The sequence below is a fragment of the Brassica napus genome, chromosome A9, assembly GCF_020379485.1.
Source record: "Brassica napus cultivar Da-Ae chromosome A9, Da-Ae, whole genome shotgun sequence".
Lineage (NCBI taxonomy): Eukaryota > Viridiplantae > Streptophyta > Magnoliopsida > Brassicales > Brassicaceae > Brassica > Brassica napus.
The window spans coordinates 16,589,192-16,602,164 of NC_063442.1; the positions used below are offsets into that span (position 1 = coordinate 16,589,192).

Consider the following 12,973-nt stretch of genomic DNA (forward strand, 5'->3'; position numbering starts at 1 on the left):
GATAAAATTGATTTGTTTTGAAGATAGATGAGTGGAAGTAGTGAATCATGAAATACTTTGGTTTAGGAGTTTGGCAAACATATGTTGTAGTATTGTATGTATTGTTAGGGTTAGATTTTGGAAAACTAAAATGTTTTTTTCAAAAATTAGTTTTCACCTATATGTGTTTATTTCTGTGTATAGTAAACATTTTTCAAGTTTGATTTGGTTTTATGAAGTGTTTATTAGATAATTAAGTTTAGGGGTTATGTTTAGGGCGTGGACGACTTATATTTCAGTCGTCTGTTGAATAATTTACCCGGACAACGTATATTTCAGTCGTCCACATCGTACCGAACCTTATATTTTACCAATGTACGTTTTAACCTAACCGGATCATTTTACTCGGACGACTTACATTTCAGTCGTCTGGTGAAAAAATTAAAACAGACGACTTACATGTAAGTCGTCCAAATATTCCCGCCTAAAATTTTTTTAAAAAATTATTTTCCCGCTTAAATAATTTAAACCAGACGACTTACTTGTAAGTCGTCTGGAAAGTCTTCTATTTTAGTTTCCCGCTAAAAATATTTAATTTCCCGCTAAAAATATTAAACTCTTCTGGACGACTTACATGTAAGTCGTCTGTTTTAATTTCTTCACCAGACGACTGAAATGTAAGTCGTCCAGGAAGTCGTCTGAGTCAAAAATATTTAACCTAATTGGATTTTTTGTCTCCCTATATAAGGAAAAATTTACACATTCTCTCTCCTCCTCTCAAATGGGTGCAACAAAAATATAATGTTCATCATTCTAAAACTCTCCAACCTCTCTCTAATCTCTTTGACTTGAAAACACCAAACTTTATATGAATTTTTCAGTTTTGTCTCATGTATTTTTTACTAATCTATCTCTTTTGCAGGTTTTTAATCAAATGGTACTCATCTTCCACTAATTTAGAGGTAGATCTATTAATTTTAGATATGTATTTTTGTGTGTTCTATAAATGTAGATTTATCTAATATTCCACTCATTTTCTCTATTTTTAAGTCATTTGAACGTTTTTGGATATGCAGGTTTTTCAGATTTGGATTTGATGTGCAGGTTTCTCAGATCTGGAAGACTTCTGGAACGACTTACCTGTTAGTCGTCTGGACTTCTTGGAAGTCTTCTGACAAAGTCGTCTGGACTTCCAGGAAGTCTTCTGACAAAGTCGTCTGGACTTCCAGGAAGTCGTCTGGACTTCCAGGAAGTCGTCTGGACTTCCAGGAAGTCGTCTGGATTTTTCTGAGCGTTTTGGTAAGTTCTTATGTCTGATTTTTCTTCATTTGGTAACTTCTTGTTGTATAAAGTTCTTACTTTTTTCCCAAACTAAAACTCTCAAAACCCACTCTAATCTCTTTGACTTGAAAACACCAAACTTTATATGAATTTTTCAATTTTGTCTCATGTCTTTCTTACTAATCTATTTTTTTTTGCAGGTTTTTAATTAGATGGTACTCATCTTCCACTAATTTAAAGGTAGATCTATTATTTTTAGATATGTATTTTTGTGTGTTCTGTAAAGGTAGATTTATCTAATCTTCCACTCATTTTTTTCTGTTTTTAAGCTATTTGAACGTTTTTGAATATGCAGGTTTTTCAGATCTGGATTTAATATGCAGGTTTTTCAGATCTGGAAGACTTCTGGGACGACTTACTTGTTAGTCGTCTGGAAGTCGTCTGGAAGTCGTCTGGACTTCCTAAAGGTCGTCTGGACTTCCTGTAAAGTCGTCTGGAAGTCGTCTGAACTTCCTAAAAGTCTTCTGGCAAAGTCGTCTGAACTTCCTAGAAGTCGTCTGGACTTCTTAGAAGTCGTCTGGTCTTGTCTACTCAAGTGGAATTCAAGCTTGTCTTTGTAGATGAATGATCTATAATAGTTTTGTTTGTGGTCTGTTTTGTGAATTGCATGTATACTCTTTTAGTTGTGAATTTTTTGTAAAATCAGTAATAATATTTTCCAAGATGTATTAAATGTGCTAACAATGTGTTTACACATTTACAAATCAATGAAATAATAGACTTCAGTAGCCTTTTTCTTATCTTTGGATCTCTCATATGCAATAATAAACTCCAATGGCCTTTTTCTCATCTTAATAAACAAGAATGTTGGTAGCTTCATATTGATACAACATTTTAAGAAGCATTTTAACCCTTCTTCCAACTCATAACAATAGTCATCATTATTGTCTATAACAATAATACTTAAGAGATGGAAACAAACAATAGTAACTAGTCAAAGCATATCATATTTTTATAAGTTTGCATTGAAAAACTTAGTCAAATTTAGTAAAACTAAGGGAGAGAACATATTTTGTAAATATGAGTTTTACATATCTTGAAGTTACTTATCACTCTTAAAAATACAAGTTATTCAAAAACTAACGTAGAAGACTTAAAAACTAGTGGAGAAGACGCGGACGACTTCAATCTAAGTTGTCTAGACGACTAAACTATATGTCGTCTGGTCAACGCAAAGGTTATTTTTGCAATTGACTTTGAAATCTGTTATTTCGGACGACTGAAAGTTAAGTCGTCTACTATTGTTTGGTTAAAAAAAAACTCCAAAAAAGCTAGACGACTTACATTTCAGTCGTCAGAGGTTAGTTTTGCATTTGACTGGATTATTTCAGAAGTTTCACTTTTTGGACGACTTACATTTCAGTCGTCTAGTGAAAATTAAAATAATAATATTTTTTTAAAAGTAGACGACTTACAGTTAAGTCGTCATAGGTTAGTTTTGCAATTGAAAAAAAAAACTTCAAATTTAATTATATACAGACGACTTATAATTCAGTCGTCCACGAGACGACTGAAATGTAAGTCGTCCAGTATTTACGAGGTTTGACCAGAATCTCGGAAAAAAATCCTGGACGACTTACAATTAAGTCGTCTGGTGGACGACTGAATTATAAGTCGTCTGTGTATAATTAAATCTTGAAGTTTTTTTTTTCAATTGCAAAACTAACCTATGACTACTTAATTGTAAGTCGTTTACTTTAAAAAATATGTTATTATTTTAATTTTCGCCAGACGACTGAAATGTAAGTCGTCTGGGGAAGTCAAAATTCTGAAATTATCCAGTCAAATGCAAAACTAACCTATGACGACTGAAATGTAAGTCGTCTAGGTTCTTTGGAATTTTTTTTGAAACCAAACAATAGTAGACGACTTAACTTTCAGTCGTCTCAGGTTACAGATTTCAAAGTCAATTGCAAAAATAACCTCTGCGTTGACCAGACGACTTCCAGGTAAGTCGTCTACAGCCAGACGACTTCCAAGTAAGTCGTCTACAGCCAGACGACTTCCCAGTAAGTCATCTGACGAACAGATCTGGAAAAAAACTCGATGTCATACCTTAAATTGGTGAGATAAGTTCTTAGCATACATAAGGCTTCTCCAAGCACACAGAATCACAAACGAAAGTTACCCACCCATAATCGTTAGCTTCTATGACTCTATGAACCATAAAAATTTTAGAATCAAAATCTTGGGTTTTTTTAGCTCATTGTGGAGAGAAAGTGAGAGATATGTTGTGTTTAGTTCACAAGAATGGAAAAAGAAGAAGGGTAAATCGATTTTGGGAGCATTAAGAGCTTCAAATTGGTTGTTCTTGGTGGTTGTGGTATTGATGACAATGGCAATCTTGTAATTACTTGAAGATGATGAGGGTGAGAGAGTAAAAATGTCATTTTCAAAAAAAAAAGAAAAAAATTTGATGGTATTTTCGTAAATTATATGAACTTGTGGGGTGAATAGGGTAAAACCAATTTTCAAAAAAAAAAGGAGATTGGTTTTGTGTTTGACTTTAAGTTGTAGGTCAATTTTGCAAAAACCCCATTATAATTTATCATAATTTTATTGTTTCATTTTGTTCAATATTTCATCTCTTATATACTAAAGCACAAGTCACATAACCAACAAAATTTTGACATGTAGATTATATTTTTCCAAAAAAAAAATTAATTAATAATCTACATGATTAAAAATCTAAGCCATTTACAAAATTAATTTATTTAGAAAAATAACTACCTAACAAAAAAAACTCAACGAGACCACTATCCCTAATTCCATGGCACAGTTTTAGTTGTTTTATTTTCTATATAATTTTCAAGTAACTAATTTTTATCTATCTTCTCTCTTTCTCTTAATCATTTCATCTCTTCATCATTTTAGCTATAAAAATCAATAGAGCATTATGACTACTTTTTATTCAAATCCATTTTTCTCTGCTTCTCAAAATTCTTTTATTCTTTGATGTATGAATTTATGCAAATACACATTAACACTCTTCTAGATATATTATCTAAATTCTATGTGATGTTAGTATATTTTAACAAGAAAATGCAGTGTTAATACATGTTAAAGATTTAAACTTAAGAAATTATTACCCGTACGTAGTACGTAGTACGGGGCTAAACACTAGTATAACTATAAATCACATCTACAAAACTAAATATCACATCTCTTCTGCTTCTTCATCTTCTTCGTCCCAAGAGAAACAAAGTCTGCTTTGCTTCTTGTTCTTCTTGCTTTTCTCTCTAGATCTCTGATATTCAATCGAGTTTCATACTTTTCTAAGAAGAAGACATGGAAGATCAGTCGATAATATCTCAAGAAGACATGGAAGATGAGTCGATAGTATCTCAAGAAGACATGGGAGACGACTACTCTATATTATCTCAAGAAGAAAACCAAATCGAACCAGAAGACGAGATCATGGTCTCGTACTATCTGAAGATGATGATCAACAACCGCAAATCATGGCCTGACCACTTTCTCCGAGACGAAGAAGCAAACGTGTACAACCTGAATCCATGGAGTTCCTTCAACGCTCCGAACTCTGATCACTACTTCATCTTCGTCAAACGCAGAACAGATTCTTGCGGTAAGACCGATGGAAGTGCGTCTGGTTGCTGGAGGATCATGGCTCGTGATAAACTGATCAAGTGCGAGGAGACCGGGAGGATTCTAGGGTTCAAGAAGATTCTCAAGTTCTGTGAAAACAACAAGAAACGATCAAAGGAACAGGAAGAAGAAGAAGAGATCATCTGGGTGATGGAAGAGTATAGGCTCGTCGATAAATGGAAGCAAGATCAAGTGATTTGCACGATTAGGGAATTGCTACAACATGAGGTTACTACCTTGCTCGCCAAGCATCTCTCGTTTCTCCCTAAATGGATCAGACCCTTTTCTCGCAAAAACTTGCCGATGTGGGATCTCTGTGTACCGGATCCACCAAGGGATGAGATCATCTCGTACCATCTGAAGATGTGTGTGGATGTTCGAAACGACTGGCCTAGCCATTTCCTCCCAAGCGAACAAGTGTACGGTGTAGCTCCGTGGATGATCGTGGATCCTGATCAGAGCTCCGTCGACCTACAAGAGGGACCCTACTTCTTCGTTAACCGCACGGAGAGTTCTGGTCGGACAGACGGATGCGATGGAGGTTGCTGGAGGATCATGAGACGAGACAGAGTGATCACTTCGAAGAGAAACAAGGTTCTTGGGTTCAAGAGGCTGTTCAAGTTCTGCGTCAAGGGGGAAGCAGAACCAGTTTACAAGTTTTGGGCAGATGAGAAGTATAAAGTGAACGAGCTTAAGGTGACTTGGGTAATGGATGAGTATAGGCTGGCTAAGAAGAAGGAACAAGGTAAAGTGATTTGCAGGATTCGCCTTCTCTTCCCATTACCACTTAAATGTCATCTTAAACATTTCTAGGAATAACTTGAGGATTCCAAGTGTGTTTCTCATGTTTTACGCATATTCATTCAGATTCTGTTTCTATTTCATTTTCTCTCTGTCTTTAAAATCTATACAACTGGTGATGACTGGTTAGTTCTGTATAGTTCTATATTCAATCTATGGGGAACACACACACATTGTTACGTTTTTACACAGAGCATCTCTGTTTCTGATAGTTTGATCCATAGCTTTGAAGATTTGAGTGAGTGAATATGGTTTGGCGAGCTTACTATGCATTAGTTGTCCCACATCGGAAAGCCAACTTGTCTTACTACACCAAACATGAGAGTATATATATAGGGTTCCATATATTAGTTAAATAAATGTAGTTTTAATGAAGCGTTACAAAGATCCTTTTGAAGCCGCCATTGAGGAGGAGCATGATGCATCTTCTCTAGACTCACCTGTTTGGCCTTCTCCGTCAGGCGAAGAAACTTAAGATCTCTGAGGATATATATGGAAGCTGATCTCATAGTTTAAAACATTTTTGTAATAAAATCCTTTCTATTAATTTGCCAAATTACCAAAACTGAGTTTAGAATACAAAAACAGTTCTGATGGTGCCGAAATTCGTTCCTAGTTGTGTTTCCTCTATCGTTATCTCTGAGCTGTAGACAAAAGATGTAGATCTAACTCATGTACTGATACTCTTTTTTTTTTTTAAAGTTATTGTTGATTTTTCTTATTTTATCAAAGTAAAAAGTATAGTCTATGGTAAAAAAAAAAAGAAATATTTTTCTTGTAAATTAAAGTTATTAAATAATATATATAAGTTAAATTTGTATTTATTTTACCTTTATCAACTCTATTAAAAAAATATTTTTCTTGTAAATAAAAGTTATTAAATAATATATATAAGTTAAATTATTGTATTTAAAAAGTCATACAATTAAATATTAACAAAATAAACCATTGATTATGTAAAACAAATATCAACGTATACAAAAACAAAAATAAACATCTGTGCCAATCAAAATGTAGTTTATATTAAAACTAGCGAATCTTTTTGTTGTATAATATGCATTAATCTATATTGAATTAATTTGTAGAAGTTGAGCTTTATTTAATTCACATATATGTTGGGCCTGGTCCTCGGTTTAACATTGTTTTGGTTTTGGTTTCGTCATTCAATCAAGACCTCACTGAATTCTTTGATAGTTCTTTCTTTACTGAAATAATCCACAGCAATATAAAACAGTCGATCAAAAATAATGACCCGGCCATTAACCTGCAAACTCGACCAACCTCTGTTATTCACCAATTTTAATTTTGCGTATTAAAGACCTGAGACGAGACCTAAGACACTATTGATAACATCTTTTGGAATGACGAATCTTCCAAATTACTAAACTTCTTAAGCTATTGAATATAAGCAGCCACATTACACTTGAATGGTCCTTGAAGAGAAGACCAATAAGTGCAGAGTGGGATATCCCTAAACCTCACCTACCTCTGAAGACAACTTCAAGCTACAAACACCCCTATGCTTTCAGAAGTAACAGCTAAGCAAAACAGCAAGTTTCACCGCATCTACAACGTAACCAAACATTTAAGAATAGAGTCGACATGGAAACATTCGAATGGTCTTAAAAGAGATAGGAAACAGAGGTCATCAATTATTTAATAGAGGCTTTATAACGCCTCAAACACACAAACCAACCATGATAAGTTTTAAAGAAAACGGAAGTAAAAACGCAGACATTGTTGTTTCATGATACGACAGAGGACAAAGACTTAAAAGCCACCACGGAGACGCAACACCAAGTGAAGGGTTGACTCCTTCTGAATGTTGTAGTCGGCAAGGGTGCGACCATCCTCAAGCTGCTTGCCAGCGAAGATGAGACGCTGCTGGTCTGGAGGGATCCCTTCCTTGTCTTGGATTTTGGCCTTGACGTTATCAATGGTGTCCGAGCTCTCCACCTCAAGTGTGATGGTCTTTCCGGTAAGAGTCTTCACAAAGATCTGCATACCACCACGCAGACGCAACACCAAATGAAGAGTCGACTCCTTCTGAATGTTGTAGTCAGCCAAGGTACGACCATCCTCGAGCTGCTTGCCGGCAAAGATCAACCTCTGCTGGTCGGGAGGAATGCCTTCCTTGTCCTGGATCTTAGCCTTGACGTTGTCAATGGTGTCGGAACTCTCCACCTCTAGAGTAATGGTCTTGCCGGTAAGGGTCTTGACAAAGATCTGCATACCTCCACGTAGACGCAACACCAAGTGGAGAGTGGACTCCTTCTGGATATTGTAATCAGCGAGGGTTCTGCCGTCCTCGAGCTGCTTGCCGGCAAAGATCAAACGCTGCTGGTCGGGAGGAATACCCTCCTTGTCTTGGATCTTAGCTTTAACGTTGTCGATGGTGTCGGAGCTCTCCACCTCGAGTGTGATCGTCTTTCCAGTAAGAGTCTTAACGAAGATCTGCATACCACCACGGAGCCTGAGGACGAGATGAAGGGTCGACTCCTTCTGGATGTTGTAATCAGCGAGAGTACGTCCATCCTCGAGTTGCTTTCCGGCGAAGATAAGCCTTTGCTGATCCGGGGGGATTCCCTCCTTGTCCTGAATCTTGGCTTTAACGTTGTCGATGGTGTCGGAGCTTTCCACCTCAAGGGTGATGGTCTTTCCGGTGAGAGTCTTAACGAAGATCTGCATCTGTTATTCACAAAAAGCCAAAGATCAATTGCGAAAACAACAAAGAGATCGCTTCAATATACAAACACGAACGATACGCAAACCGATTCAAATTCGAAGAACAGAGGATCAATACGATAGGTACAAAACAGATAATCGAAGAAGAAGAAACGATAATATAACCTTAATCGCAATAATCAAAATCAACAAGAGATCTATCGACTAATCTCAACAAATTGAATCAAATTCAAATAACTGATGAGTAATTGCGATCGGAAGAAGAAGAAACACGGATCTAACCTTTGATTCGTAAATTCGCGAGAGAGAGAGAGAGCTATAGAATTGAGAATGATTGGTTTATCGATTTGTGAAGGAGAAGAGGTGTTTAGGGTTTGATTTATACAAAGAGGATGAGGAAGACTCGGTCACGAGAAAGCTACGGCTGTGAAGTAATAGCGAATAAAAGTTTGACACGTGTTAAAATGACGCGTATTGAGCGTTAGCTACACGCAACCTTTTAATGGAAAGATAATCTTTTCTTTTCTTTGCCTTGATTTTTGGTTTAGGAAAAGTATATTTGAGTTGATAAATAACCCCACTGACTCGTTTGTTGGCTGCTTACTATTTTAACGCCGTTTCTTTACTAACTCCACAACAACCACAGTTTTTAACGGGCCGTAACAGAAGCCGACGTTGTCATTTAACGGATCGTTAAGATCGATGCTATTATTATCTTTCTTTTATTTTAAATCAACGGTGGAGCTAAAAATGCCAATAATTGAACCGTGCCAATTATCTTTCTTTTCTTTATTTTTCCTTTTTAATGCAAGTGGAGTTTTTAATTAATTTAAAAATAATGGAATCTTCCTGAAAATAACATAATGTTTATGATTTTTTAGTGGTTTTGGATATTTCCATGATTGTGGTATCAAGTTGGCAAATGGGGTTTTTAGTTTTGAGTTTCAAATTAAGAACTTTTCCTGAAAATAATTTTGTTTTTTAGTGGTTAAGGATATTTGCTTGATTTTGGTATCAAATTGGCAAATGGGTCTAAATATTTAAGTTAATTTACACATCAACGGACCTTGTTTGGGCCTGTCTCGTATTTAAGATATCGGGTTTATTCAGTCAATGAAAGCCTTGTCGAATGATTTTATTTGTTGATAGTACTTCTGACAGGAGGGGGCTTTATGTTGTTTTTCCAAACAGAAGTACGAAAGATGCGTCTGAAAGAGGAAGCTAGATTGGACAAGACGTATTGGTTCTTGAGATTGTTAGTGGCAAGAAGTGTAGGCTACACTGTGTAGCAGTTTCTATTAAATAGATAGCTCAGTTTGTAATCTGGTTACACATGTGTCCTAAGTTCTTGTCTACAACAGCTTATGTGAATTTGGCAGATTATTACTGTGAGGAGTCATTAGATTCAATTTCCAGATGATCACCTATAGCTCCGTTACATTTCATGTGCCTACATCACCTGGATTGTTCTTCATGAACATACCTGAATCGGAACACATTAGTCCATGGATTATCATTCAAAACAGCGACTGTTCTACAGATAATCTTTTGACCAATACTATCACTCCTCGTTAAGATTCTTTCTTCTTCACTCTGAAAAAATAACCTCAAAGGTTCAGCACCTATTTGTTTCTTGTAGCACACGCAAAGTTCCAGCTTTTTTAGCTTGTGGATACAAAAAGTATCCCAATATCTCTGGGAGCGAGTTCCCTTGACATGAACAAGCTTTTTTCCTTTTTGTTCGACCAAATATTTTACATTTGATTGAAAATCTTTTCATCTTATACCTCTTAACTAAAGATTATCAATAACTTTTTTATATAAAACAACTAATGTTTGTCGATTAGATCATCCGATAGAAAAGCCTTTTCAAACACTATTCAAAGCTCAAATTGAAGCGTGCATGATTTTACCTATTTTACCAAGAAGTAGGTCAATAACAACAAGTTCCTGTTTTTCAGATCAAATGTTATCTTATTAGTAATGTCTTTTAGTTGCAGAAAGCTGTGAAAACAAAAGATAATTTTGGAAGATAGCAAAAAGTTAACTTGAATAACAAAGCTATGAGGAGGAAGGAGAAGGTTGTTCAGATCTAAGAACCACCAGAAACACTTCCGTTGAAAATCTCAATCGTATCACCATGATCAACACGGTGCCACCGGAATGACCGGTCATCCTCCATCACATTTTGTTTGTATATAAAGAAATAACCTTCTTGCGGCAGACTTATCTGAAACCTCTGTTGAATCTTAACCAACTCCTTCCTCAGCTCTCCCACGTTGTCACTCGCGTTCACCTCCACCGGAATCTTCATTGTCCCGCTTTTCGGCAGCACCATCACTCTCAGCTTCTTAGGGTTGTTATTGTTGTTGTTGGTCCTAGCCATCATCACAGGCAAATCTTGACCGTTAATGATCGGTTCTGTTGAGTTTGACGGTGGAGATTGCTCGGTTTTGAGCACTTGATTGCTGTTGCGGTGTTGGTCGGTGCCTGGTGAAGAGCTGATAATCTGTAGATGAGAGTTGTTGAGAATGGCACATTGTTCGATGTCGTGATCATCTTGGAGAACCTTGCCTTGGAAGAAAAGGGTTTGTTTGGAGACAGGGATACGTTGATACTTTTCGATCTTTTGTTTGATCTCTAGCACTGTGTCCCAGTAACCTAGTTCAATGCAGAACGTTGGGCCTCTTTGTACCTCGAAGAACACATCCATATTGTGATATATCAACTGGTGTTTCAAGATCAATGGAGACTGAGGATGAAGAGGAAAGTAACGTAACGTCAATTTCGGATTTTTTGTAACGATAATTTCCTCATTATGTGTTAACTACTGGACTGACCTATTTTCATGGATTCTTGGTTTCCGTTTTTTTTTTTTCTTTTCGCTTTTTTCTTTTTCCTTCTTAATATCAAAAATGCTACTATTATCCTTCAGTTTATTTTCATTGTTTTTACTTGTTTTTTTCTTGACAGCAATAAAATTCTGTTATAGTTATTGTCTTGGTTTACATTAAAGTGTTGTGGTTTTTGGATGGTTCGAAATAGGCATGGGCATTTCGGGTATCGGTTCGGTTCGGTTCGAGTATTTCGGGGTTCGGGTAGTTCGGATAAGAGCTAGAGTATTCATTTAGTACTTGACATATTTTCGGTTCGGTTCGGTTCGGATAGTTTCGGGTTCGGTTCGGATAGTAAATGTAAGATCCAGAAAATATCCAAAAAAAGTTCGGTTCTCATTTGGATTCGGTTCGGGTTCGGATAGTTCGGATAGTTTAGATAATTTGGATAAAATATCGGTTATTTAGGGTAAAATATCAAATAATTAGAATGATTTAGACAAAAATTTCGGATATTTCGGACTACTTTGGATATTTCAGATATTTCGGATAAAACTATCCGGATAGTTTCGGATAGTTCGGATACTTTATAATAATTTAGTTATCTTCAACTATTTTCAGATATTTTTAATAGAATTTTAAATTAAAAATATATATTTAGTTATGTTATATGTATATATAATTATATTTTTATATATTCGGGTATCCGTTTGGTTCTCGGTTCGGTTCCGGTTCGGTTCGGTTATTTTAGATATAAAAATATAGGAACCGTTCGGATATTTGAGGGTATTGGTCCGGTTCCGGTTTCAGGTATTTTGGTTCGGTTCCGGTTCGGTTTTTCGGTTCCGGTTATTTTGCCTAATTTAACCAAAATAACCGATTTTAACCGAAAATGTCTAATGTTTTTAGAAAATTAGACCATAATTAACCGAAAACCAAAAAATCAATTATTTTTAGAAATAAAATTGAAAACTGAAATTAACCGGTAACTGAACCGAAATTTATTTGGTTAATTTTGTAATTGGTTTTCAAAATTTCGGTTAACCAAAAATCAACGGTTTGGTTCGGTTTCGAAAAATTGAAATCGCAGGGATAAGTTTATCCATTAATATTTAATATTTTGTACCAAATTTATATAAATTATTTGTGGCGGATTTAATTTACACAAAATAGCACATTATTATTTTTGTGAATTTGGTCAAAAATAATATTGTCAAATTAGTTATGTGATGGATGGAATCTTGAGTAATAATGGTGTTTGACTCAGCTTTACCATGATTCAAGACATTCAACACAAATTAAGAACTCCATAATTACACGTATTTATGTTTGTTGTGGACCTGTGGTATTGCAAAAAAATATATATATATCATAACATAATGATTTGTAACATAACGTAATGATGGTGGTCTTCACTCTTTTTATTTCTATATAAGAGCTTCTTAGCTTTATAGAAATAGACATACGAGGCTAAGAACAAGAAACAAATCCCAACTGATTCTCCCATTTTGAATACTTTGTTATTTGCTTTTTTTTTTGTAAATTTTGGTTCATTATATTTTCTATTCTCGAATGTTACACTTTAGCAAAAAAAAATTAACATATGGGACCATGAACTAATATGTATATGACTAAAATATAACAGCTTTAACAAGTTGTATTTCAGAGGCTTTATACGATTATTCTCTTGAAAACTATATATAAAGCAATAACTAACCAAAAAAAAA

The 12,973-nt window shown here is 35.3% G+C and overlaps 3 protein-coding genes across 3 annotated transcripts; 1 reads left to right on the forward strand and 2 right to left on the reverse strand.

Annotated features, from left to right (window-relative positions):
• The first annotated feature begins 4,608 nt into the window (after positions 1-4,608).
• On the forward strand, positions 4,609-5,739 carry LOC106363008. The gene has a single exon (XM_013802821.1). The coding sequence runs from the start codon at positions 4,609-4,611 to the stop codon at positions 5,737-5,739; it is 1,131 nt and encodes a 376-aa protein (XP_013658275.1).
• A 1,618-nt stretch (positions 5,740-7,357) lies between these two features.
• Positions 7,358-8,941, reverse strand: LOC106366847 (polyubiquitin). Its single transcript, XM_013806517.3, has 2 exons — positions 8,695-8,941; positions 7,358-8,415 (listed from the first exon to the last, which is right to left on the reverse strand). The coding sequence occupies exon 2, from the start codon at positions 8,413-8,415 to the stop codon at positions 7,498-7,500; it is 918 nt and encodes a 305-aa protein (XP_013661971.1). The 5' UTR covers positions 8,695-8,941; the 3' UTR covers positions 7,358-7,497.
• Positions 8,942-9,099: 158 nt separating this feature from the next.
• On the reverse strand, positions 9,100-12,648 carry LOC106366849 (ubiquitin domain-containing protein 7SL RNA1). The gene has a single exon (XM_048740754.1). It carries the CDS (start codon positions 11,123-11,125, stop codon positions 10,505-10,507), a length of 621 nt encoding a protein of 206 aa, XP_048596711.1. The 5' UTR covers positions 11,126-12,648; the 3' UTR covers positions 9,100-10,504.
• Positions 12,649-12,973: the final 325 nt, after the last annotated feature.